We start from the raw sequence: 25,734 nt of genomic DNA on the forward strand, positions 1-25,734 counted from the left end.
TTTGAGGATCGTCTGCCATGTTCTTCCTATATTTTGTGAACTGCGGTCTATATTGCTCGGTGAAGTGGTTACTGTGTTTTGTCACATGATCCGTGCATAAACATTGTAACAACTTTCCATGATGCTGTGATCTTAGAGCTTCCCCTTGGAGGTTCAATTGTGACTAATTTTGTGCATATGTTAGTGATTTCAGGTCCTGCTTGCTTCCCCTTGGAGGTTCATTCATGACTATTTTTGTGTATGTGAGTTCAGGGCGTATTAGTTAATTTTTGCTGTGATATATTGATGTATGCACCATTTGAATGCTCTTTAAATATGTGTCACATCTTTGAAATTATGCTGGAATTAATTTTGTCTAGGAAAGCTACCTACTGAATTACAGTTCACAGTGGCTGATTTTTTCCATCTTTTCTCTAGTAAAGTGGCTATTTCTGGAATCCTCAGGTGCATACTGCATAGGCAGTCAGAACCGTAGAAAGTTGTTTATTTATTAAGGTGTTAAGTGCTCTTTTATAAATGTGATTAGTCTTGATTCTTGAATGCCATTACAACACAACCTACTGTGAGTAAAGACTTATTATCATATGATTATTTTCAGTTTAGTTCATTTCAATTCAGCTCCTATTTTTTTTCTTAGAAAATATTCAGTTTAGTTCAGTTCAATTTAATTCTAATAAGTTTAATTCAGTTCAGATCAACTCAGCTTATTTCAGTCAATGAGAATAGACCGTAAGTAGGATAGTTTAAGTTTTAAGGATATTTTTTGTTCACTTATTTGAAATCATCTTACAATGTTGAATTTACCATCTAATCTTTCGTCTATAATAATAGTGGATCTGGTTGTAAAATCATAATAGCCGAAAGTGAAGTTATTTTAAACTTAAATTATCTTATTTTCCTAGAGTTAACATATTTAATCTTATTTTAATTTGAGTTTGATGACCATAAGCATACTCATTACAGTCATAATATCTATCCCAGAGTAGGAAGAATACTTGCAAAGAGAGTAGAAGTTTGTTTTAACTGTGAAAGGTGACACCTAACTTGAAGAAGGCGCACACCCCAAACAAGTTGCATTATTGTCATTTTTTATGGTTAATAACTTAATTTTAATAGGTAGTTCCTTCTCTTCTCATTCAATTCTACTCCGTTGTGTTTCACACATCTCAATGTACATTATCTAACAAGATCTCACAAGATATTTCTAATAGTGTGAAAATTAACATGATAAAGTCAATAATATCATTAATGAATCAAACTCGTAACATATTTTATAGGCCTCGTTCCAATGCAATGAGAATTAACTTCCTATGGTAATTATAATTCTTGATGAATTATTTTCCTTATCTAATTTCTCGGAAATTACTTTATTTTGTTTCATTTAGTATTGAAAAAATATATAATTCTATTTATATGTTTCTAAAAGTTTTTCTCATTTATGATCTAGACATCATTCATATTTCATACGATAATATCTTCCAAATTACACTTGTTCTATAAATATTCATGTCGAGTCTTATTTAATTCGTATTGTATATATTCTAAATTACTCTTGTTCTATAAATATTCATGCTGAGTGTAAGTTGATTATCTCAACGAGTACATTATTAATATCTAATTGTTATAATTTTTTTTTATACAATATGTACTCGTAACTAATTAGAAATAGACAACGTAAATTATATACACGGACATGGGTAAATTAAATACTCCGTACAAATATCAATAAATTTCTCATCAATATTGCACTTTTTTTTTAACCCAAACATTCAAAGAAACATATCTCTAGTTTAAAAGGCACTCCCTATAACATTTTATAAAATCATGGAAAAATAATTGTAAAAAATAAACTCATTAGTCAACGAAATCAACCCTTGGCATAGTTGGCACTGTAGCAAGGCTTAAAGAAGGAAAAGATACGGGAAAAATGGGTAAACAACACGTGTACCAATACATTTCTTTTTCATCATTTAGCTTACTCTACACTGTCTAAAAGTAAGGCGGCATTATTTTTCAGTTTTTTACATTTTTTTTTCACTTCTTTTAAACCGCCATTTCTTAAATAAAGGAGTAAATAAAAAAATAAAATCTGTTCACATTCACTCAACAGTAAGACTACTGTACTGCATAAGTATTGACATTTGACAAGATTGACATCCCCTTTCTTTATCTTTTCAACTTCTTTTTTTTATTTTTTTTTATTTTTTTTTTATTTTTCCTTTACTTTTCATCAAAATTTAAAAGTAATCTTTTCAACTTCCAATTTCAACATTTTCTGCACTACTTTCTAAGGTAATAAATAAAACAGTCAAATTCTTCTATTTTTTCTTTTACGGGAAAGATTTAGTTGAAGAATTGTTCAATATTGTAAGTTTCTTTTGATTAATTCTATATCCTTTCTTTTTTAATTTTATGTTAATTTTGCAATGATAATTTGATAGAAAATGTTAATTTGCTTTTGATTTTTGTTCAAACCCTTTATTTTTTCGGCAAACAGAGAAGATGATTTGATGGTATGATTTGTAGTTTTTACCCCATTTAGTTAAGAGAGGTGTGTTAGCTTTTTGCCTAGTTTAGTTGTAATTAATTGATGCATATACTATATTGATGGAGTATATATGACCAAGAAATTGTCTTTTTTCACTGCAATTTACATATTTGTCTAACATTGTTAGTGTCATAGTGTCCATTATACACCCGGGTGTAATTTTACATCGTTTCACATTCAGAATTTGAATTATCATGTTTGTAAACGTGAATTGTGTTTGACATTCAGGGTTTGATGAATACTGCCTAAAGGCTAAAGGAAACATGGGTGAAAGTACAAGAAAGTGTAAAACTCGTAGAAATTCGGGGAATTCATCCGAAAACAAAGACATAATCAGCAGTTTACCTGATGAAATATTAGGTCGAATTCTATCTTATCTTCCTACTAAATATGCTGTTGCTACTACTGCTCTTTCATCTAGATGGAAGAACATTTACAAATTGATTAGTGTTCTTGATTTTGATGATTCGGTTTCTTTAAATTCTCGAGATGATTTGGGAAATGAAAGAAGTGATAATGCTAAGTTTAAGGAGTTTGTGAAACAGATTTTGTCACAATTTGAGAGGTCACACATTAGTAAGTTTCGGCTTAAATGTGGGAAGAATATCGAGTATTATCTGTTATATGAATGGATCATTGCCGCCTTTTGTCATGAGGTTGATGAATTCGAGTTATCAATTGATATGCCAATACCATGTGTGCTACAACTTCCTCAGTTGTTCTGTGAGAATTTGGTGGTGTTGAAGTTGGATGGTAAATTTATACTGCGCGTCTCAACATCAGTAACATTCCCTAGACTCAGAGTACTCTTCTTTAAAGAGGTTACATTCCATGGATATAGCTCGATTCGTTTCAGTGCATACTATGAGTCTAGTCTGAATTACCATGACTTAAATGGGATGTTGTCGCGTTGTCCATTGCTTGAAGAATTGGTGATAGATGGGTGTGATTGGAATGGTTTAGATCTTTACTTTACTAATCCCTTGCTTAAAAGATTGACACTAATTGATGGTTTGAGTGGACCTATTGATCAGCTTAATGGCTCTATAGTTCACATTGACTTGCCAAAATTGGTTTACTTTAAGTACTCTCAATGCCTAGCTGAACGATATAGTATCAGGAATCTAAATTCTGTTACGGAGGCTCATCTAGTCGTGTGTTTTAACGATGATGACTATGATGATGAACAAGATCTTTGCAATGCTATTCTTGATCTTATCACCGGGATTTGTAGTTGTCAGTCCTTGTACTTGTCTTCGCAATGCTTAGAGGTATTATTTTGAATGTTACTCGTTACTTGTGATCAAATAGCATTTGCATTACTAAATTTAACCTTTTCTTTTCTTGTTTGAATGAAGGCTCTTACAAGTGGTGATTTCGAACTGCCTATCTTTCGCAATATGACTCTGTTAGACCTCACCCTTGGCCAAGATGTCAGTTGGAGTGAGGTGCTATTAGACTTTCTATATAGCTCGCCATGTTTGGAATCTCTTACCTTGGCACAGGTGCTATTTACTGATTTTTTCGTGATAAAGTTCATATTTTTCCTTGATTATTTACTAGAGATTCTGATTTATACTCACATACAGGGAGTTGCTAGATGGAACCCTAGTCTAATTGATGGAAAATTCTTGCTCAAAGCTAAAGCAGTGCCTTCTTGTGTTAAATCCCGACTGAAGTTCATTAACATCAATGATTTTAGAGGGTATAAAGAAGAGATACGAATGGTGAAGTATTTTCTTGATGATGCTCATGGTTTGAAGGGATTGGTGATATGCTGGGATCGGCGATCAAGGAAAGGAGACTTAATTTACAAAGCAAAGGAAATATTAGAGCTGCCGAAGTCCTCAAAATCCTGCTCAATTGCATTTGAATGATGCATACTTAATGTTGAAATCGAGACAACACTAGATGAGGTACTTGGATTTTGAGTCTGTATGTCATTATTTTGCTACTTTTTGTTTGCTCTAATTTGATTTGTGTAAGTGGTTGCAATGTTTTGTCATGAAATCTGTGAATTAACATTGTAACAACTTACCATAATCTTGTGAGCTTAGACTTATCTGCTATTCCTCCCTTTTGGCTAGTTATTCATCCGATGCATATGCTGTATTGATCTTGGGGGCTGATAGTCGCAAGTATTGGTACCATGTTTTGATGTATACTGCACTAGAGTTGGATTTTCTCGAATTTTGTTAGTATTGGTACCATATTTTGATGTATACAACATTTCAATGCCCTGGTGAATTTGTTCGTTTCATCTTTGAGATCACTTTGGAATCAGTTGGTGTCTATATATGTACATATAACATATCTTGGTCTTATTACAGATTCGAGTGGTGGCTTTACGAGTGTTTGACTTGATGCATCTGCTGCATAGCAGATCACATAATTTTCGTCAAAGTTTTGGATGGAAAATTTTGCTGTTGTTGTTAAGTCTAAGAGAAGTAAGCAACTACTGTGTGTTTCCTGTAGTTTGTTCTCCCAAAACGGATTAGAATTTATTTGTGAAACTGCTCTTTATATTAGTCTAACATAAAAAGAAAGTTTACACATTTAGGGGGCATTTGGTAAAAAATACGGAAATGGAAGGGAAAGGATTTTGATAAGAAGGGAAACGGTAATAAAAAGTGTTACTCTTATTTATTGTTTGGTATTATTATTATTTATTTATTGGAGTAGGAGAGCTAGCTTTGTTGGAAACGGTAATTGTTTCCTTTGGTGTTTGAGTGGAAACGACTTGGAGTGATATGTTACCACAAAGTAACGGTATTTGTTTCCCCACATGACAAACCAAACAGCAAGTAACAACTGTTACATGAATCCGTTTTTTTGATTGAAAAATGTCATACCAAACACCCCCTGGGGGTGTTCAAATTCCTCAAATGCGGCTTCAAATACTCCCAACTGTGGTCTCATTTGGTGTTTGGATAAGCTGTTGCACCAACTTGCATATGCTAGTTTCAGAAGAGTGTAATTACCCGTCAATTTTGCTCATTTAATGATTAAATGAGGAAAAAAATACCCTTGGATAGTTGGATGCACGTAAAGAATTTGAATCGTACTTGTAGTGTAATTTTATTAAACTTTCTAGCCACCTACCTGTTAAGTAAAATTTGCCTCTTAAAATTGTACATACTTGTACCTCTCTTTTGGCTAGTTGTTCACCAGTTATCACAAGGACCTACCTGTTAAGTAGCCTCTTTATAATGGCTATTCCAGAAAGAAAACCATCATGTTTGAGCAGATTAGAGTCTTTGTTCATTGTCTCGAGACAAAGGCGAGGCAGTGATTTTATAGGGTTACATCAATGACAAGCACCACCAGCGGCACACACCTATAGAAAGCTGGCCTCGTGTAGTCGTGTTTGTCACTGTTTGGCATCTGCTACTAATTCTGTATTCTTCTATTGGAGTTATGGACTAGGCAACATATGCAGATGACTCATAGAGGATAACTTGGATGTGAATCGCGAGCCCCTTCAAAAGATACACCATAAACGTTTCAAGAAGGAAGTTAGTCTAATGTTTACGCCCAAGATGTGGAAGTAGCCATTTTGGCAAATACATTTACCCAATTATGTGAGAAGCAAAACACACTTTTTTTGTGATGCCTGCTGCTGAACCTGCAGACAAGATGGGAAGGTCGGAAGATGTCGAGAATTTTAGATGCATACTTGGACGAACATGGTAAAGGTGAGAACTGTTTCACCCAGCCATTATTGTCTGTCAATCCTCACAATCTTAATCTGTGATTTCCTTCACAAATTAACTCCAAAAAATAAACATGCCCATTACTAATATACTCACACCGTCGAATCACCCAATCATTAGACCATAGTCACCATACTAGCAACACTATGAATCAATAATGTTAGAGATAATATCGGAAAATATATGTGTGATATATTTTCTGTATTGATCTTATTAGGAGAATAATATATTTAGGTTATAAGATATTATTAAAGTATATCTTTTAGGAGATTGTTTCCTATCTTATGTTCTTAGGTTTTGTATAAATACTCTACCCATTGATAATAATAATAATAAAGCCATTCTATTCTCTCTCATAAATAATTTGTCATGGTATATCAAGAGCAGGTTAAATTTTGGGACCGCTCACAAAAATTTTCCCCCCTGCCGGTGGGTTAGAAAGTTAAACCCACCGGTGGGATTCAAAATTTTGCTTTCGCTATGCAATATTAATACTCTTTAAATTTTTATTTTTTTTTGGGTTGGTACACGTTAATCATATGTGTATGTGAATTTTTTTTTTTTTGGGAGAATTTTTTTTTTTGTGTGGGAGTATGTGAGTGGACTTCCTCCACTATAACACATCTTTGGAGACGAAGACATTAAATAGCGTTATGCTTCTTGTGTCGTGAGACAAGATATATTTGGTTCTCCTTGTGCCGTGAGACAAGGTTTGTGACTTGATTCGAGCATGATTTTGCTCCTTTGGATATGAGCGTGGTTTACTCTGAAAAACCAATAAGAAATTTGAGTGTGGTTTACTCTGACAAACCAATATTTGATTGGAGCTCGGTTTTGCTCTGGAAAAACCAAAATTATTATATTTGCAGGTTCGAAAAGAATGACGTTCCTGTTTGATTGATTGATGATTGATGAGTTCGAAAAGATGAACGTTCTCATCGTTGAAAAAGAAGAAAAAAAAAAAATTTGAAGGCGACATCACAACAGTGTGCATCTCGGCTTCAACAATTTGAAGTATTTCCAATCGTAACATTCGTGTTATTGCCGTTACGATTGCGGGAGGGTGTTAGAGATAATATCGGAAAATATATGTGTGATATATTTTCTGTATTGATCTTATTAGGAGAATAATATATTTAGGTTATAAGATATTATTAAAGTATATCTTTTAGGAGATTGTTTCCTATCTTATGTTCTTAGGTTTTGTATAAGTACTCTACCCATTGATAATAATAATAATAAAGCCATTCTATTCTCTCTCATAAATAATTTGTCAAATAATAAAACACAACAAGAGGCTGATAATCCACAAGTAAAAACCTCTCCAAAACACCAGTAGGTCCAAGCCGTGTCACAAACCCAACAATACTTTTTCATGTTTATCGTAACAGGGGCTATTGGTATTGAAACCCAGTCATGTGTAACTGGATTAACCACATACAAACTCTGGTTTTATCAATCATATCCACATTAGTCTCTTAACTGGCTTATTCCAATGGCTCGATTAAGATAGGGTAAGAGTTAACCCTCTATTTGAACCAGATTTGATCGACATGTATAGATAATAGATTGACATGAAATGACTGAAATATAACATCAATCAACTATACAAGACTCATTCTGAACAAACATCAACCACCATGGAACCCAAGAAGTAGTAGACATTAGACAATGGCTTACCAGTTACCACCTTATTTAACAACAAACATCAACCATCCTGGAACCCGAGACCCTGGTTTGGAAGTTAGACGGTATAATCATTTTGCCATCTGAAATGTGGTTTCATTCATATCGACTCAACTACAATTATCTTTCTACAAAAGAAATATAGAAAGAAGCATGATACTAAGAAGGGGGTTCAATTTACATAAGCTCAATTCAATTCTAAGAGCTGAGGAGAACACCAGCATTGTGGGTTTTTAAACAGTAGTAGTACAGACAGAACTCTTCTTTATGGGTAATTCACTGCATTCTCTTACAGCATTGGTAAACCTTTTAAGATGGAACTCTAAACACAAACTAATTTGGTTTAGTTTCATGGAATTTGTCTTAACATGAGAAAACTGAAACATCGAGCTACTGTAATACCAGATAACATCTTCCACAGCAAATCAATCTGCAGCATCCTTAACTCATGTGCTATGCGGCACCTACATTGTAAGTGTTGAAGCATAATGGTTTTGATGATGAGGAACTTAAACTAAAGCAAACTCAACTAATAAAGATTCTTTAGTGTGTGATTAGCTTAGGTGAAGATTGATTTTGGTGATTGAAGAAGTATGTAAAACTAAAAAGACATGAAGAAATCTTTATTGAAGAAATTAAACAAATCAGAGGAAGACTTCTCTAACAAGAACTAAGTTCCCTAACAGGAACTTGAAGACAAGCAAGTTTAAGTTCTTTGGTGGAACTTATTACACTTGGAGCCCAAGTAATCTACCTGATCAAAGTGCGGCGCAACAATAATATTTAGTTAAGGTTTTTATCTTATTAATTATTGTTAATATGTTAAGTAGATTAGTGCACGAAATTTATTAGAAGCGTGATAAGTTTGCTTGGTAAATAAAATAACACAAATTTTTGTATGTGGCTGGCCACACGGTGTGGCCAGCCATAATTTTTATTTTTATTTTTTTTTAAAAATACCACAACTCTTCTCTCTCTTTTTTTAGCTTCTTCTCCAAGTCAAATTACACATCACCAACAACCATATCTCTACTCCACCCATTTTCTCTCTCCTCTTTTCTTAGCTTCCTTTTCGAGTCAAACCACACATCACCAACAACCATATCTCTACTCTACTCATTTTCTCTCTCCTCTTTGCTAAATTGCTACAATTAAAGCCCGAAATTGTAGAAATTGGGTGTCAAATTGTTGTGAAAAATTGTGATTAATTATCCTTAAGATCATGAACAACATCTGAAGTAGTGAAATCGATGAGAACCAAAGAAATTTGAGCTCCTTTTCTTCGTGGAATCTCAAATCGAACATTCGACGTCAAAAATTGTAGGGTGTTACTAGTTTGGTCAGGGGTTACTTGTAGGGTGTTACTGGTTTGATCAGGGGTTACATGTAGGGTGTTACTAGTTTGGTCAGGGGTTACTTGTAGGGTGTTACTGGTTTTGGTCAGGGGTTACTTGTTGGGTATTACTGGTTTTGGTCAGGGATTAGGTTACTTGTAGGGTGTTACTGGTTTGGTCAGGGGTTACTTGTAGGGTGTTACTGGTTTTGGTGTTACTGATTTTGGTCGGGGGTTACTTGTAGGGTGTTACTGGTTTTGGTCGGGGGTTACTTGTAGGGTGTTACTGGTTTGGTATGGGGCCTACAAGCAACCCCCTTTTTTTTTTTTTTGAAACCAACCTACAAGCAACCCTTGAATAAGTAACAAGTAACCATTAAATACGTAATTCATACAAGTAACTCATATAAGTAACCCTTGAATAAGCAACTCATACAAGTAACCCTTGAATTAACCCATACAAGTAACCCCTAAAAAAAAAAAGTACCCTTGAAAAAAAAATATAAGTAAAAAAAATACAAGTAACCCCTGGAAAAAAAAAAATACAAGTAACTCCTGAAAAAAAAATACAAGTAATCCCTGAAAAAAAAAAAAATACAAGTAACTCTTGAAAAAAAAATACAAGTAACCCTTGAAAAATACAAGTAACCTTGATAAAACCAGTAACCCTGTTATGCGCGTGAACAGTAACCCCGTTATGCGCGCGTCAAAATCCGTTATTTTTACTGACTTGGCAGCAGGCCACACGGTGTGGCCTGCTGCACCAAAAAAGTTCTGATAAAATAAATATGGAAAAATAATAAAAGATAGATTTTAGGAAAAGATTTTCTAAAAAGATTATTTTCTTTAAATCGGTTTGTTAAAAAGATAAATCTCTTTAATAAATATCTTTTTAAACTTATTTTTTGGAAAAGATTTTATCCCACTTGATTTACATAAAACTGTGTTTAAAGATAAGTTAAGTTAACTTATTTATCTTTTAGAAAACCTACTTTCGATCTATACGAGTGTTACTTGTATAAATAGTAGTGAACAAAATGGTTTTAGATTTTTGTGAGTTTATGCATGGAGAAATCACAATGCTATAATTGTGTAAGTTGGCCAAGCTTCTAACTTGTCATATTAGTTTCGGATTTCGTGCATTGCTTACCTATCATACTAGGTGTCATATATTTGTATTGGGTGGGTTATTTGGGTGAATTTATAGTTTGCTTTATATACAGTTTTATTTGTGTTGGCTTCTAAGTGAAGTTGTGAGTCTTGTACTTAGGTGGTACAGGTGTTTAGTACTTTGGCAGTATAGGTAGTGCTTTGGTGGTACGAGTGAATTTAAGTGTGGTGCTTAAATTGGGTAGGATAGAGTCCTATCAAGTAGCAAGTCCAGTGAGGAACTTGTGAAATAAAGGTCTGTGTCTAATAGGTTGTAACTTGGTGTTTGCCCTATTATAGTGAAGTGGTTTGTGTTTGAAATCCCTAAGGTAGGGTCGAGGTTTTACTTCCAGTTGAGCCCTGGAAGGTTTCCTCGTAAAATCTGTTTGTTTTAGCAAGTTCCTACATGCATTGTTTATTCATCCGCAAAAAGTAGTCATTAGGAACTCTATACAATTCACCCCCCTCTTGTATTAATCGTCTCAACTAACAGTAAGCAAAATCACCTTCTGTACCTGTATGATGGATGGATCATCCTGAGCTGGTGGAGCAGTTGTCACGGGGTAAGGACAATTTGAGCTGCATTATAATCCAGAACAAAGAGATTAATCTTAGTCATTCAGTAAAAAAGGTTATACTAGACTTTTCTGATTCAAACTCTAAAGCAGTAAGAAATCTTTACAAAGGCAATATGAGATGAGAAAAATAATCTGAACAGCAGTTAGTACCTTCTTAACTTCAGCATAAAGCTTCTTGATTCCTTCATCATCAGGCTTCAACTTCAACACACATTCTGCATCTTCAACGTAGCCTTTAAGATCACCAAGTTCCTTCCTGGCTGCTGCTCGGCGCATATATGCTTTTAAGTGATTGCCATCTAGTTTCAAGGCCTCAGTACAATCAACCTCTGCTTCACGGTATCTACCAACCTTGAGATGCGTCATAGCCCTATTTGCATATACTAATACAAAGTAAAATGATTTATAATTTACGATTTATTAACTCAAAATTTAGCTAAGAAAAATATATTGCAATCCACGTATTACTTTGTAAATTTTTTTTATCAAACTTCATTTCGTACCCCCATTTTCCAAATCCAGATCCGCCACTGATTGTAATGTATTGTTTTTATAATCTTCATGGATAACAGAACCTTTTGTGCCTTCAAAAACCCATTCATGATTGAATACATTCAGATGTTTAATCTTCGATATAGAATTATAGATATTGGCAACTTGGCAAGTATTGAAAACTTTGCATCACGTTCACAGTGCATGCATGGCTGATATATCGATCTCCGAAGTAATAGTAAAGAGAGCTAACGCTTCTAGCTAGACAACTTTACATTGATGAACTTTTCGTGTCGAAATTCGAATCATTATCAGTCGCTGGTTCCTACAGGCGCTTGTACGGTGCATTGTACAGTCGTTTTGTAGGAAAGAACACGATATAGAAAAGTAATGAACATATAGCTATATTGAAAAGAACATACTATTAAAATGTAATGAACATATACCTAGAGTGAAAAGAATATATTATCAAAATGTAATCAAATATATGTAGAGCGAAAAGAACATATTTGCACCAAAAAAGAGTGAAAAGAACGTATGTCTATGTTATTTAATTGTCATTGTAATGTACTTTTATTTATGACATACTTTTCATTGCTTATTGTGAAATGTTCATTGAATTTTGTCTTCAAATTATGGTGGGTATATATAGATAATGTTCATTGCATAATATTATCATGTTTTTTATTAATATTATAGATGTTCTTTAGATATGAAAAAAATAAGGAAATTTTGTCAATAACTACCAATTAAAGCACGAGTTTTGAAAACAACTACCTATTAATTTTTTTTTAAAAGAACTACCACAAAGATATAAAAAGTTTAACTAGCACTACCACTTTAACAATTTTGGCTAAAATCTCCGGTATTTGATCTCACTTTTTATCACTTTTTACCTTTATGAAGGGTAATTTAGTTAATTTAGATGATGATTTTATGAGGTAAAGGTAAAAAGTAAAACTTACATGCCGAATATTCTAGTTGGAATTATTAAAGTGGTAGTGCTACTTAAACTTTTTACAACTTTGTGGTAGTTCTTTTAATTTTTTTTAATAGGTAGTTGTTTTCAAAACACGCACTTTAATTGGTAGTTTTTGACAAAATTTCCAAAAAAAAAATAAAATAAAATTGGATGTTCTTTACAAAACAACTATATATTCTTTACAAAACGATTGTATGTTCTTTACAAAATAGCTACATGTTCTTTTCGCGTTTTTTATCTGTACCACGGTACAGCTGCATGTACCTTAAAATTTTCAGAAAAATGTTATATTGGAACCAAAATTAGTTTTATAGGTTACTCGGTCAATGTTATAAATATTATTTGTTATTTAGAAAAATGTGACTAGTAATAGTATACAAAACATGCTGATGTTTGATTCATCTTATTTAATTACTCGTAATAATTTCATCTTTATTCTGAAAAATAAATTTAGATAATTTCAGACATAAATTTAAATAAGTTTTTCTTCCAATAAAAAGTATCACATAAAAATATAATATTAGTTAGACAATAATTTTTGAAAAAAAAAATATGTTCACATAAAATACTCTATATAATACGGAGTACATAATAAGTTCATACTCGTATAAAATAAATTTAGACAAAATTAGATTAACTAAATATAACCTTAGTATTTAAGTTTTCAAATGATCTAATGCAAAATTTATTAAGCCAACCACTTTTTAAATTTTGGTGTAGTTCGTACACAATATACTTCGTTCCGAAGCCACCAAGGAAGACTTTAACTTTCTTTTCTCAAAAGTTATTCTCATCAATTATTTTTTCACTTTAATTAGCTTTTTAAATTTGTTTGCATTTTGTCGTACCTCTTGCTTCTTCTTTTCTTTTTCCTTTTCATTTTTTTTTTATCTAGCTTAGTACATTTTTTTACGAGTATTATTTTATTTTTTAAAATGGTTATTAATACGCATATTTGAGACTTTCAGTTTTAATACTCTGTACACCCTCTGCTTATGTAAAAGGATTACATTTGTCATTTAGGTGTTTTCCTTAAAGGTTAAGTTTTAATTATTTTCATATTAATATAATTATTATCGTTTATAATTTCATCACCATTTTTTGTAATTTAAAGTACAACTAGTTATTGTCTTAGAAAGGGAAATTTATTTAAATGTTATGAAGTTTAATACGGAGTAAGAAGTATTTTATTTTATTTTAATATTATATGAGATATAAATCATATAGAGTACGGAGTAATTTTTATAATGTTAATTTGAGATTAATTAATACGTAGTATGTTACTCGTATACCATTACTTAAATTATATATATTAAAAAAAAAGAACAAGTACTTTTAATTTATTAATTTAACATGCAACAAATAATATTATTGGAAACAAAGTAAACTAGCAAGTCTTTTTTTTTTTTTTTTTTACTTTCTTTTGATAAAACAAGCTTGTCTTTATTGTTCACTTTCTGACTATTCAATAGAAAAATTCTCTGCGCAAATAAAATATGTATTAAAAAAATAAAATAAAGTATTGAGTGGGTAATTAGGTGCCAATCAAAATTCAGATGAAGTCAATGAAGTCGTCAACTTACTATTAATGCAGCTAATTAAATTGTAATCCGATTTACTATGTCTAATTGATAGATTAAGCTCGTTTTACTATACATTCTATAATAGCGGTACTCTTTTCCTTCATAAAAAGGAAATCAATGGAACTATGAAAGTTCATTTTAACAATTCTAGTAATACATTATTTATAGCTAGTCCAAAAAATGGGTCAAATATTTTCCAACTTATGGAACTGTATTTGCCCAAAATCAAGAAATGAAACACAAAAAAAAGATCTTCATTCCAATAATCACCAAACATATTATGTTGATTATGTTGATGATGTTGATCAGAATAATCAGGTAGAAAGCCACTACTACATCAATATATCCGATCATTTTAAGCCGGTTTCCGATTGGAACACCGGTATTCCATGGAATAATCACGACGACAACAACAACTTGGATACTACGTCGTCAGCTCCTCACATTGTGCTCGATTTGATCCGTGAAAGTAATGAAGAGTCGGTCATAGACTATGGTGATGATCGAGTTATAGCGGAAGTAGTCTTAGAAAAAAATGTTACAACCGCGGTAAATTATGTGACATTTAATGACTCAAGTGTTGGTAAAATAGGGCCGTACACTAGTGATCAAAGGGTGTTACTTGTTGGTGAAGGCGACTTCTCTTTCTCGGCGAGTTTGGCTGTTGCTTTTGGTACATCGGCTTCTAATATTATTGCAACTTCTCTTAACCTTGGAGGTAACAGTACTTAATTACCCCGTAATTGTTTACACGTTGTTATAACTTATAAGATCGAGTTTATTTGTAGCTAGATTATTGAAAAAAAATGTGTATCTTTGTAATGAATTGGCAGACTTTTTAATCAAAAACTATCGGAAGTTCCCCAACAATAAGGCGGAGTTGGAGACTAGAGGTAGTGTGGTCCTTCATGGTGTCGACGCCACGAAAATGGTGAATCATCCCTTCGTTGGTAGCATGACATTTGATCGTGTGATTTTCAATTTTCCTCACGCCGGGAAATTTGGTAAAGGTGATTTAGAACTACGGTAAGAACAAGTTTTTTCTCTACTCTATATTTCCGTACAATAATGTTATTATTATTATTATTATTATTTTTTTTTTGAATAGCTACCACAATGTTATTTGAAAATAGATAAAGCAATACAAGAAGTGGGTTATTGTGAATTGTGATTATTAATTTCAATTTTTTTGAGAGTGCAAAGATAAAAAGAAGCCTAGTCCCAAGTGGACCAACTCAGGGTTTAAAACAAAATAATTTTGTTATTTTGACAAGAATATAGTTAACTCTGTAGTAAACATTAAATTTTTTGAAGGACTTATTATTATTATTATTATTATTTTTTTTTTATGAGAGCTTTATAAATCATATGGGGCAAAAAAATAAGGGACAGAGTGAATATAAAGTATAAAATATTTTAAACAACAAATAATGAAAAGAATTTTACGAAAAAAAAAAGAAGTAAAGATTAGGTTTGAAGGACTTTTGTTTTTAATCCAAAGGTTGAAGGACCTTATGAAAGGACAAATTATTTTAAACAATAATATAAAAAGAATTTGATGAAACAAAGTAAGCATAATAGAAGTGTTTATATTTTCCGGGGAAGTATTAAAGTATATAATACTCTATCAATATGTTTTATATTGATAATACTCTATTAATATTTTCCGGAGAAGCTTAAGCTGATGGTTGAGGCTCAGGAATATGTTTTATACTCTATCAATATCTTAATATGCATCTTAGAACTTTGTGAATGTTTTGCAGTATGCATCAAAAGCTGATAAGTGGTTTCTTACAAAACGCGAAGAAGATGATCGGAGAAGATGGTGAAATACACATCACATCGAAATGTAATGGATTTTTTCGTCGATGGGATATACCAAAACTAGGAAGTGATCAAGGGTTATATCTAATTCAAGCAGTCAAGTTTAAACGTCTCGAGTATCCTGGTTATCAGACCAAGTTTGGGTTTGGACGGGACAAATACTTTCACTGCAACCCTAGTAAAACCTACAAATTTGGATTGTCCTCTAAATAAATTAAAAGTTGAAATTGCTTGTTGATGTTGTCAATTATTATTGTTGTTGCTTGCTTTACTTATTGCAAGTCTAACATTGATCTTAAATTAAGCTTGTACTGAATGTATATATACAATTAGAATTATATACTCCTGGATCATGTATTCCATACCAATTATGTTTGAGTTATTTTGCCTAAATCTTATGTTATTTTTGTTTAAATCTAGTGTTATTTTAATTTGCTAACCATAATATGTCATTTACTTATTTACTTCAATAACATGCATCAAGAATTGATGAGTTTGGAAATCTCCTTTAGAATTTTTTTTTTAATTATTTTTATTTTTATTATTATATGGTGTTCAGATAGTTTAATTCCAATTAACAAATGAATCGTTGTTTTATTATTTACAAAATATATTGTGTGACATATTTTGTGGTTTAATTGAGTAATTTTCGTCATATAAAGTCTTCAACTATTGTAATGGGTCTTGTTACCATATTCCAATAGACTATTGAAATATGTCTTCATGCTCTTCCCCCCTTAAAAAAAAAAAAAAAAAGTCTTCGTGCTCTTCAATTCTTCCCCGTTCTCTATTGAATTTTGATTTTTTTTTTTTTTTTACTATAACATTTATTAAAGGCCCAGAAGTATCCAAAGGCATATTGATTACAAAAGAAATTGGACATTCGTAGAACCTCGACTAAAAATGGTGTATTAAGGATTTAAGGTCGTCTAGACAGAAAACCCCAAATAATTTCAAAAACAGGTACTAATAAACAAGCAGTAAAGTTTGTAAATTATTTAGTAACACAAGCACTAATTTTTGGTAAGCACATGCTGCTGCTGCTGCTAGTCTGCTACTGCTGCTACACTATTGCTGCTGCTGCTGCTACTGCTGCTGTTGTTGTTGCTGCTACTACTACTACTAGGCAAAAGCTAATAAGCGCCCCTGGGGCGTTAAATAAGAGAATTAAAAGTGAAAAATATTAGAGTAAAACTAATATTAATTATTACACCGAACGACGTGTGATTTTGTCATGCATTCCTAATTTAATACTATTTCAACCAATATAATTATTCCTAATCTAATACCCCGGGGCGCTCGTTAGCAAAATCCATATTAAAAATAGGAATATATTTGTATTTGGAGTAGCTAAATATGTTTGTAGTTGTATTGGAAATATATGAATATTTTGATAAATGGGGATAATTACCTGAGAACAGGTATGTATGTGAAAAAAAGATTATTTTAATGAAAAAAAATTAAAATAATTAATTTACAGTATTAATTTTATTTTAGTTACAGTTTTACTAATTTTGTGTGGTTCGTACACAATATACTTTGTTCCTAAGCCACCAAGTAAGTCTAATTGGTTCCGTTATCACGCACTTTAACTTTCTTTTTTCAAAAGCTATTCTCATAATTATTTTTCACTTTAGTTATTGGCGTTTAAACTGATTAATAGTACTTGCAATATTTTGTACCTCTTCCATTTCTCTTTTCCTTCTCGTATGAGACTTACAGATTTTTTTTATAGAAAAAATTCGAGTTTTAATAATATACAGTGGAATAAACATGGAAAAAGCATAATGACAAATGAGTGGAATGCTAATTATTACTCTCTGTCGCCCTGTGTCCATTGTTGATAGTCTTTTATGGGTAATTTTCACGGGAATTAATAAACATAAATAAAAGTAGTAAAATTACACTGAAAAGGTAAATTAATATTGGGTATGTAAAAAAGTAGTGAGAGAAAGTAATAAAAATACATGAAAAAGTAAAATTTACATGAAACAGTTAAATCTGCACAAATATTATTGTAAATTGGAGGGAATTTTGGTAAAAATTTGATATTGATGGTACACCCTTCGTCCCTTTAATAGATTCCTATTTTTAGCATTTAATAAATTCCTATTATAATAGAGAAAAACAAATTAGACTATCAATTTGAGACTAAAAATTGGCCATAAAGGACTATCAATAAGGCATGGAGGGATTATGTTTTTAATTACGGATTACTTCATACCAGGCCACTAAAGGTCTAAAGACTAAAGAACTAAGGGCCTGTTCTCATTGATTGAACTAAGCTGAACTGAAATGAAATGAATATTTTATAAATGAAGGAAATTAAGAGCTGAACTGAACTGAAATGAATATTTTATAAGAGAAGGAAATTATTAAGAGCTGAACTGAATTGAGCTGAACTGAATTGAGCTGAGCTGAATTGAACTGAGCTGAACTGAATTGAACTAAGCTGAACTGAACTGAACATAAACGTATGAGAACAGACCCTAAGCCATATTCTCAAAGCTAAAAAAAACAAGGCTATGTCCAATACGGAAATAATAAATGAAAAAGATAGACAGAAATCTCCTATAGGAGTAGTATACTAGTATATACTATAACTATATAGGGTTTGTATGGGGACATGGGGTTTTTATTTTTTATAAATTTTGGTTTTTTTTTAATTTTTTTTTTAAAAAAAAAATAGTACTCATACTTTTTAATACTTTGATATGCTTAACTCCGTAAGTGGTTTTCCGTTGTCAGTCCCAAGCCTGTATAAAGGAGTTACTGTTAACGTATCCAATTGTATTTAATTGTATCCATTGTTACTATCAACATAAAAGTTTAAGGTTATGCTTGTATCAATGTATATGTAATACACGAAATAAGCTACTCGTAAGTCGTAACAGGGAACTCCGTACCTATTAAACTACTCGGTATACTTTTAACTTTACATGGAATGTCTTCAACTCTTGATGCTTTCCTTAGCTTGAAGTTTGATAGTAGCAAGCCTTTATTGTTCTTTATTGTTCACTTTATATCTATTCAATAAAAAAAATTCTTTTACTTTGTCAAATGGAATATTGAGTGGGTAATAAGGTGCCAATCAAAATTCTTGTGAAGTCAATCAAGTCGTCAACTTAGTATTTACTTCCAATCGTTAGATTAAGTTCTTTTAATTACTATACCGTATATACTCTATGTATGAAAGTTCATAACATAGATTCTAGTCGTACAGTATTATAGCTAGCAAGTCCAAAAAATGGGTCAAATATCTTCCAACTTATGTAGTTGGATTTGCCCAAAATCAAGAAATGAAACACAAAGAAAAGATGTTCAGTCCAATAATCACCAAACTTATTATGTTGATCATAATAATCAGCTAGAAAGCCAGTACTACGTCAACATATCCGACCATTTTCAGCCGGTTTTCGAATCAAGAACCGGTAGTCCAAGGAATGATGATGATGATGATGACGACGACAACTTAGATTCATCACCAGCACCCCATGTTGTGCTCGATTTGATCAGTGAAAGTAACGAAGAATCTATCCCAGATTATGTTTATGATCAACTTATAGCAGAAGTTGCACGGAGAGTGTTACATAAACTAGGAGTTGGTAAAATAGGGCCTTACACAAGGGATCAGAGGGTGCTACTCGTTGGTGAAGGCGACTTCTCTTTCTCGGCTAGTTTGGCTGTTGCTTTTGGTTTATCGGCTTCTAACATTATTGCAACTTCGCTCAACCATGAAGGTAACGCGATTTTTTTTTTTTTTTTTTTTTGTTTATGTTTTGAGTTTGTAATTGTTTACGCGATGTTATAAGATCAAGTTTAATTTGTAACTATATTGAAAAAAAAAATGTGTATCTTTGTAACAATGTAGAAGTAAGTAATGTTGCAGACTTTTTAATCAAAAACTACCGTGAGTTCCCCAACAATAAGGTGGAGTTGGAGACTAGAGGTAGTGTGGTCCTTCATGGTGTCAACGCCACGAAAATGGTGAAGCATCCCTTCGTCGGTAGCATGATGTTTGATCGTGTGATTTTCAATTTTCCTCATGCTGGGAAATTTGGTAAAGGTGATCATGAATTACGGTAAGAATAAGCTTTTTTCTCTATCATATTCTTTCCGTACCATAAAGTTATTTGAAGATAGGTAAAACAATGCTTGTGGTTTTTCACACATAAAGAAAAAAAAAAAAAAACGTAGTGGGACAAGTTGGAGTAGTAAATTCAAATTTGTTACCCCGTATTTCAACAAATAGAGTAAAGAATTAGTTTGAAGAACTTGAAATTATTGTAATTATACAGAGTATTAAAAAAGTAAAATAAAATAAAATTCCTGAGTAACACCGTCTTACCATCACAATTCATAAGACCACTTTCATTAGTTGTTGCAAACCTGAAACCCTATAATATTTGAAAACAAAATTGTAGTAAAAAAGTTACTCTGTACTTAGTATGAGTCTGAAATGTTACTCGGTAATTTTTTTTTGGGTTTTTTTTTTTTTGTGAGAAACTATCTAATTAAACTCATATTTTGCGAGAAACTACCTAATAAAAAAAATGTTATAGTAAACTACCTAATAAAGGTAAAATGTTGTATAAAAATTATCTAAGAAAATGTAAAATGTTGTAAAATATTACTTACACCAAATTTCCCTCGATGATCGACCTCAAAACACTTCTAAAACCACCTTCATTCCCAAAACTAACACAACTTGCTTGAAATCGTCTACACCACATCTAAACCACATTTCAACCCCAAAATCACCACCTCTAACCCTTAAAACCACCATCGATCCCAAAGCACTAATCTACCCTCACCAACTTGGAATATCCTCCAACCACCCCGAAAATAACCTTACCACCTTGAAAACCAACCCTCATGGTGGTGCTGGGGGTATTCTAAGGTGGATCAACATCCTAAAATTAAGTCAAATAATTCCAAGTTTCTCTTCTTGATAAACATGATAAGTATCTCAAAGGGATATTTTTGTCATTTTGGGTATGTAAGTGGGGCTAATTATGTAAATTGTTCTTAAATTGGCATTCTTTTCCTCTGTCCGTTCTCCTTCTTCCCTCCATCTGTTCTCCATTCTCTCAACTACTTTAATGAAATTCAATAGAGAAATCAGAATACATGAACATCTTCGATGAAGGTAGAAGTCAAACCTTTCCCTAAAGGGTTAACCACTTAACCAAGCCCTAATTTCTCTATTTTTATTAGGATTTTTCATATAATTCGGCGGCGAAGCCGCCGTAAAGGTATGGAGGTTGAAGAAAATAGGGGACGACAAAGATGATGGTGGTTTATGAGCAACACGATGATGGTGGTTTATAGTTGATAGTGGTTTAATGGAGTACAATGGTGATTTGGTGAAGGTGAGGGGACGAAAGATTAGAAACAAAAAAGTACAAAAAATAAAATAAAATAAAATATTAAAAAAGTTGCTTTTATTTATCAATATGCCATTTTGAGATACAATGATGTTAATCAATATGAGAAAATAGGGCTTCCTCAATTAAGTCAACGGTGGAATTTCGGTTAAAGGTAGTATATTACGGAGTACAATATTTTATCTTTTATTAGGCAGTTTCTTACAACATTTTTTTTATTTGGTAGTTTCTCACCAATTTTAGGCTTTATTAGGTAGTTTCTCACAAAATGTCTTTTTTCTTTTTTTTTCTTTTTTTTTTTTTTTTTTTTTTTTTTTTTTTTTTTTTTTTTTTGTTAAGGGGATTATTCTAGAAGCATCTCAATGTGCATCTTAGAACTTTTCAATGCTTTGCAGTATGCATCAAAAGCTGATAAGTGGTTTTTTACGAAACGCAAAGAAGATGATCGCAGAAGATGGTGAAATACACATCACTTCGAAATCTAGTAGATTTTATCGTCGATGGGATATACCAAAACTAGGAAGCGATCAAGGGTTATATCTAATTCAAGCAGCCAAGTTTAAACGTCTCGAGTATCCTGGTTATCAGACCAAGTATGGTTTTGGAGGAGATGGGAACTTCTGTTGCAATCCTAGTAAAACCTACAAATTTGGATTGTCCTCTAAATAAAAGGTGGATCCAAGATGAAGTTGCTTGTTGATGTTGTTATTATTGTTGTTGCTTGCCTATCTTGTTGCAAGTCTAACATTGATCTTAAATTAAGCTTAGCTTGTGTTGAATCTCAAATATATATTATGGTATTTGGATTAAAAACTTTTATAGTTTATATCTGGTAATGTAGTTCAATTGTACACTTCTTGTACATCAACGATAATTGAATAAAGAATAAAGGGAAGTCTATGATCTAGTTTCTAAGTGTTATATATGGAGTAGTAAAAAAAAAAAAAAAAAAAAGAAAAAGAAAAGGTAATCTATATATGTTAGTATGTTACGTATGGTGTACAAAAATTACATAACTGGTCTTATAATCCAATCTAAACCTCTATGACACGCCTGGATGACAAACTCTAATCTTACATAATTAAGAAGGATTATGCTCCAAAAATTTATCTCCGTGATAAACAACTTTCGTTTAGCACGGTAACAAAAAGTGTACTTTTTGCGGTAAAAATGAGTAAAACCGCTACTTGACTACCTAAGATCTTGCTGACAAATCAACCAATCATATGTTCGAAATAAATTCAGTTTAAACTTGAACCTGATTTTGTTGAACCTAACCCAAAATTGTCCTATACCAAATCTAATATGTATCCAACTAACCAGACTAATAGACTATGATATGATCCAAATTTAAATGAACCCAACTAATTTCATTGACCGGTACAATGACTTGTTGTAACCAAACCCAAATTTGAGTGACACCACTATGATACCACTACGATTGTCACAACACATAATTCTGTTAAGTAAATAACTTTGCAAACCAACATATAGGTGTCAAATCACGCAGGGTTATTCTTATAAATATTACTGGATTAATATGTAACATTTCATCTCTACAGTCTGGTAGGCTACATTTTACGGAGTAATAATTTTTAATGGTAATTGCAGGAGCATAACTAAGATCTCACAGCCCAAAGTCAATCAATTTTATTGAGTCCAAAATAAACTCGGTTTAAACTTAACCCGGATTCTCTTGAGCCGATAAGACTTAGCTTGACCCAAAATTGACTTGTACCAAATCCAATATTATGTACCCATCAAACCAGACTTTGACCCGAATTTGAGCGGACATAACCTAACTTGATTGACGGGTAAAATGACTTGTCATAAACAATTGAACAAACCAATATTTGAGTGATAGGAGTGTGAAGAGTGAATAACTAGTAATTGGAGTATGATTTTATTTTATTTTTTATTAATTTTTTTTTTTAGAGTATCATTGTTAAAACACATTTTTAACTAAAAGGAAAAGTGATGCATCTAAATAAAATTTTATTTTTAACAAGTGATGCAAATAATTAAAAATGTAGGAAGTATAAAAGTTGGTCATTGAACCAAAACACATCTTCAAATGACAAACGCCAAGAGGGTGCTGATATAAAACTCAGATTAGATTCAGAAATGCTGAAATAGAGTGCATGAGTAGTATAGCTAAATTAATATCAGAAACATCAGCAGCTAAAAGACCTAGAGTATATAGTATTATCTTTCATCTAAACAAACCAACAAGGTCACTGACTCACATCATCATAAATAGCTAGATTACATAAAACAACTAAGAGTACATGCTCATAATATCTCTAGTATTTAAACAAACTTGCAAGAACACAACATTCTCCAAGATGGCATTGGCATTAGGAGGCGGGTTAAAGTGGAAGCTAAACGCCATCCATCTCTAACAGTTTCTTGGATAGTATATTTTTCGGAGGGCCACTAGGCTGGAACATTACACACTTTTGATTCGCTCTAAAGAGCTCCAATTCTCTGACCCACGCTTGGTTCCTACTGAAATGCGGATTCCACGGGATCTTGGACAGGACATTATCAAAGTCACGTGGCCGGGGCAAGACCAGACCATCAAAGACATCAGCAGGAAAGCGCTCAAGGTCCGAAGGCCTTAATCCAAGCCACTTGATGTCCAAACGCTCAATATGATTAACAGAAAAATCCTCAGCTTCGTCAAGGAAGGCAGTGGCGGATCCAGGATTTCCGATTTGGTGAGTCACTATCAATTATTGATTACTTGTGAAAGTACAAATAATTTTTCGAAATCTTGTTCATAATTAATTTCAATCCAAAAATTATATATAAAAAAATATATATATATTTCACCAAATCGATTTCAATCTAAAATAGGACACAAAAATCCATGATACAACCAAATACTCCGTACTACTTAAAAATTCAATCTTACAAGTTGAAAATATTACAAATAACATGTTACAAACAAATAGTAATATAAAACTATTACATTAAATTTATGATTTTTTACTTAGATTTGTGGGAAAATATTAAAATTGGTTGCACAAATATAGGATATAAAATTATAAATAGAAGCAAAAATTATTAATAATTATTAAGTAAAAAAATGAGATAACTTAAGAGACCTGTTATTAAGTATAACTGGTCTTTTTAATGAAGAAAGAAAGCAGCTCCAAAATGTGAAATGCAATAGCAGCATCAAAGAGACCACTTACCTTAATAGTTGGTCTCTTTGATATTTTTATAAAAGGAAACCTGCGCTAGCTCTTAGCAGCATCAAAGAGACCGCCTCTCTACAATAAGCGGTCTCTTTGATATTTTTATTTTTAAAAAAAATCAATTTTTTTTTTGGTGCTGCTGAGTCACGTGACTCAGTGTGCACCAACACAGATCCGCCACTGAAGGAAGGTTAGCAGGTCAAAATGGTGAGGGGTGATCAGTGACAGCAACAAAAGGCATGTCAGGGTAGAATATCTTAATAACTCGGAGAAACAGATAGGACAATCTGTCCCAGCTAATGTGAACGACAAGGTATCTAGAGTCATTTAAGGCTGACAGGATTCCCCAAATCCGAACACTGGGAGTCAAAAGGACATGGGAAGCGAAGGTGTAAGGAGATCTAAAATCTTGGAGGTCGTCAATAGAAAGGGGACGACCGTCACAGGTCTTGAGAGCTCCAAAGGGCCATCAAAGACAGGGAGTGAAGTTGCAGCACGGAAGAATATGTTAGGAATATAGGAAAATCTATCTTAAATATCACTAAGATATATTATTATCCTAAATATAATATCATAAGATCTATATGGAAAATATATCACAATAATATATTGTTCAGAGCTTTTTTGGTGCAGCAGGCCACACGGTATGACCTGCTGCCAAGTCAATAAAAATAACGGATTACGGAGTATGACGCGCACATAACGGGGTTACTATTCACGCGCATAACGGGGTTACTGGTTTTGTCAGGGTTACTTGTATTTTTTTTTTTTTCAGGAGTTACTTGTATTTTTTTTCCAGGGGTTACTTGTATTTTTTTTCAGGAGTTACTTGTATTTTTTTTCTCTAAAGGTTACTTGTATGGATTACTTATTTAAGGGTTACTTGTATGGATTACTTATTTAAGGGTTACTTGTATTTTTTTTTTTTTTCAGGGGTTATTTGTATGGATTAATTCAAGGGTTACTTGTATGAGTTACTTATTCAAGGGTTACTTATATGAGTTACTTCAAAGGTTACTTGTATGAATTACTTATTCAATGGTTACTTACTTACTTGTATGAATTACTTATTCAATGGTTACTTGTTACTTATTCAAGGGTTGCTTGTAGGCCCCATCCCAAACCAGTAACACCCTACAATTAACCCTTGACCAAAACCGGTAACACCCTACAAGTAACCCATGACCAAACCAGTAACACCCTACAAGTAACCCCTGACCAAAACCAGTAACACCCTACAAGTAACCCCCGACCAA

The 25,734-nt window shown here is 32.4% G+C and overlaps 3 protein-coding genes across 4 annotated transcripts; all 3 read left to right on the forward strand.

Moving 5' to 3' along the window:
• The first annotated feature begins 1,927 nt into the window (after positions 1-1,927).
• LOC145628200 (F-box/LRR-repeat protein At4g14103-like) lies at positions 1,928-4,458 on the forward strand. The gene is made up of 4 exons (XM_081680509.1): positions 1,928-1,931; positions 2,777-3,819; positions 3,907-4,053; positions 4,138-4,458. Exons 1-4 carry the CDS (start codon positions 1,928-1,930, stop codon positions 4,423-4,425), a joined length of 1,482 nt encoding a protein of 493 aa, XP_081536635.1. The 3' UTR covers positions 4,426-4,458.
• Positions 4,459-13,938: 9,480 nt separating this feature from the next.
• On the forward strand, positions 13,939-16,563 carry LOC145627316 (uncharacterized protein At4g26485-like). Its single transcript, XM_081679712.1, has 3 exons — positions 13,939-14,782; positions 14,898-15,090; positions 15,828-16,563. The coding sequence occupies exons 1-3, from the start codon at positions 14,245-14,247 to the stop codon at positions 16,099-16,101; spliced, it is 1,005 nt and encodes a 334-aa protein (XP_081535838.1). The 5' UTR covers positions 13,939-14,244; the 3' UTR covers positions 16,102-16,563.
• Positions 16,564-18,979: 2,416 nt separating this feature from the next.
• Positions 18,980-22,171, forward strand: LOC145627317 (uncharacterized protein At4g26485-like). 2 transcript variants are annotated; one of them, XM_081679713.1, is made up of 3 exons: positions 18,980-19,628; positions 19,760-19,970; positions 21,671-22,171. In XM_081679713.1, the coding sequence occupies exons 1-3, from the start codon at positions 19,136-19,138 to the stop codon at positions 21,942-21,944; spliced, it is 978 nt and encodes a 325-aa protein (XP_081535839.1). In that variant the 5' UTR covers positions 18,980-19,135; the 3' UTR covers positions 21,945-22,171. The 2 variants fall into 2 exon arrangements, with proteins under 2 accessions (XP_081535839.1, XP_081535840.1); XM_081679714.1 differs by having other exon boundaries at positions 19,778-19,970.
• The last annotated feature ends 3,563 nt before the right edge of the window (positions 22,172-25,734 follow it).

Source organism: Chenopodium album, chromosome 4 (assembly GCF_948465745.1).
Source record: "Chenopodium album chromosome 4, dcCheAlbu1.1, whole genome shotgun sequence".
NCBI classification, from domain to species: domain Eukaryota; kingdom Viridiplantae; phylum Streptophyta; class Magnoliopsida; order Caryophyllales; family Amaranthaceae; genus Chenopodium; species Chenopodium album.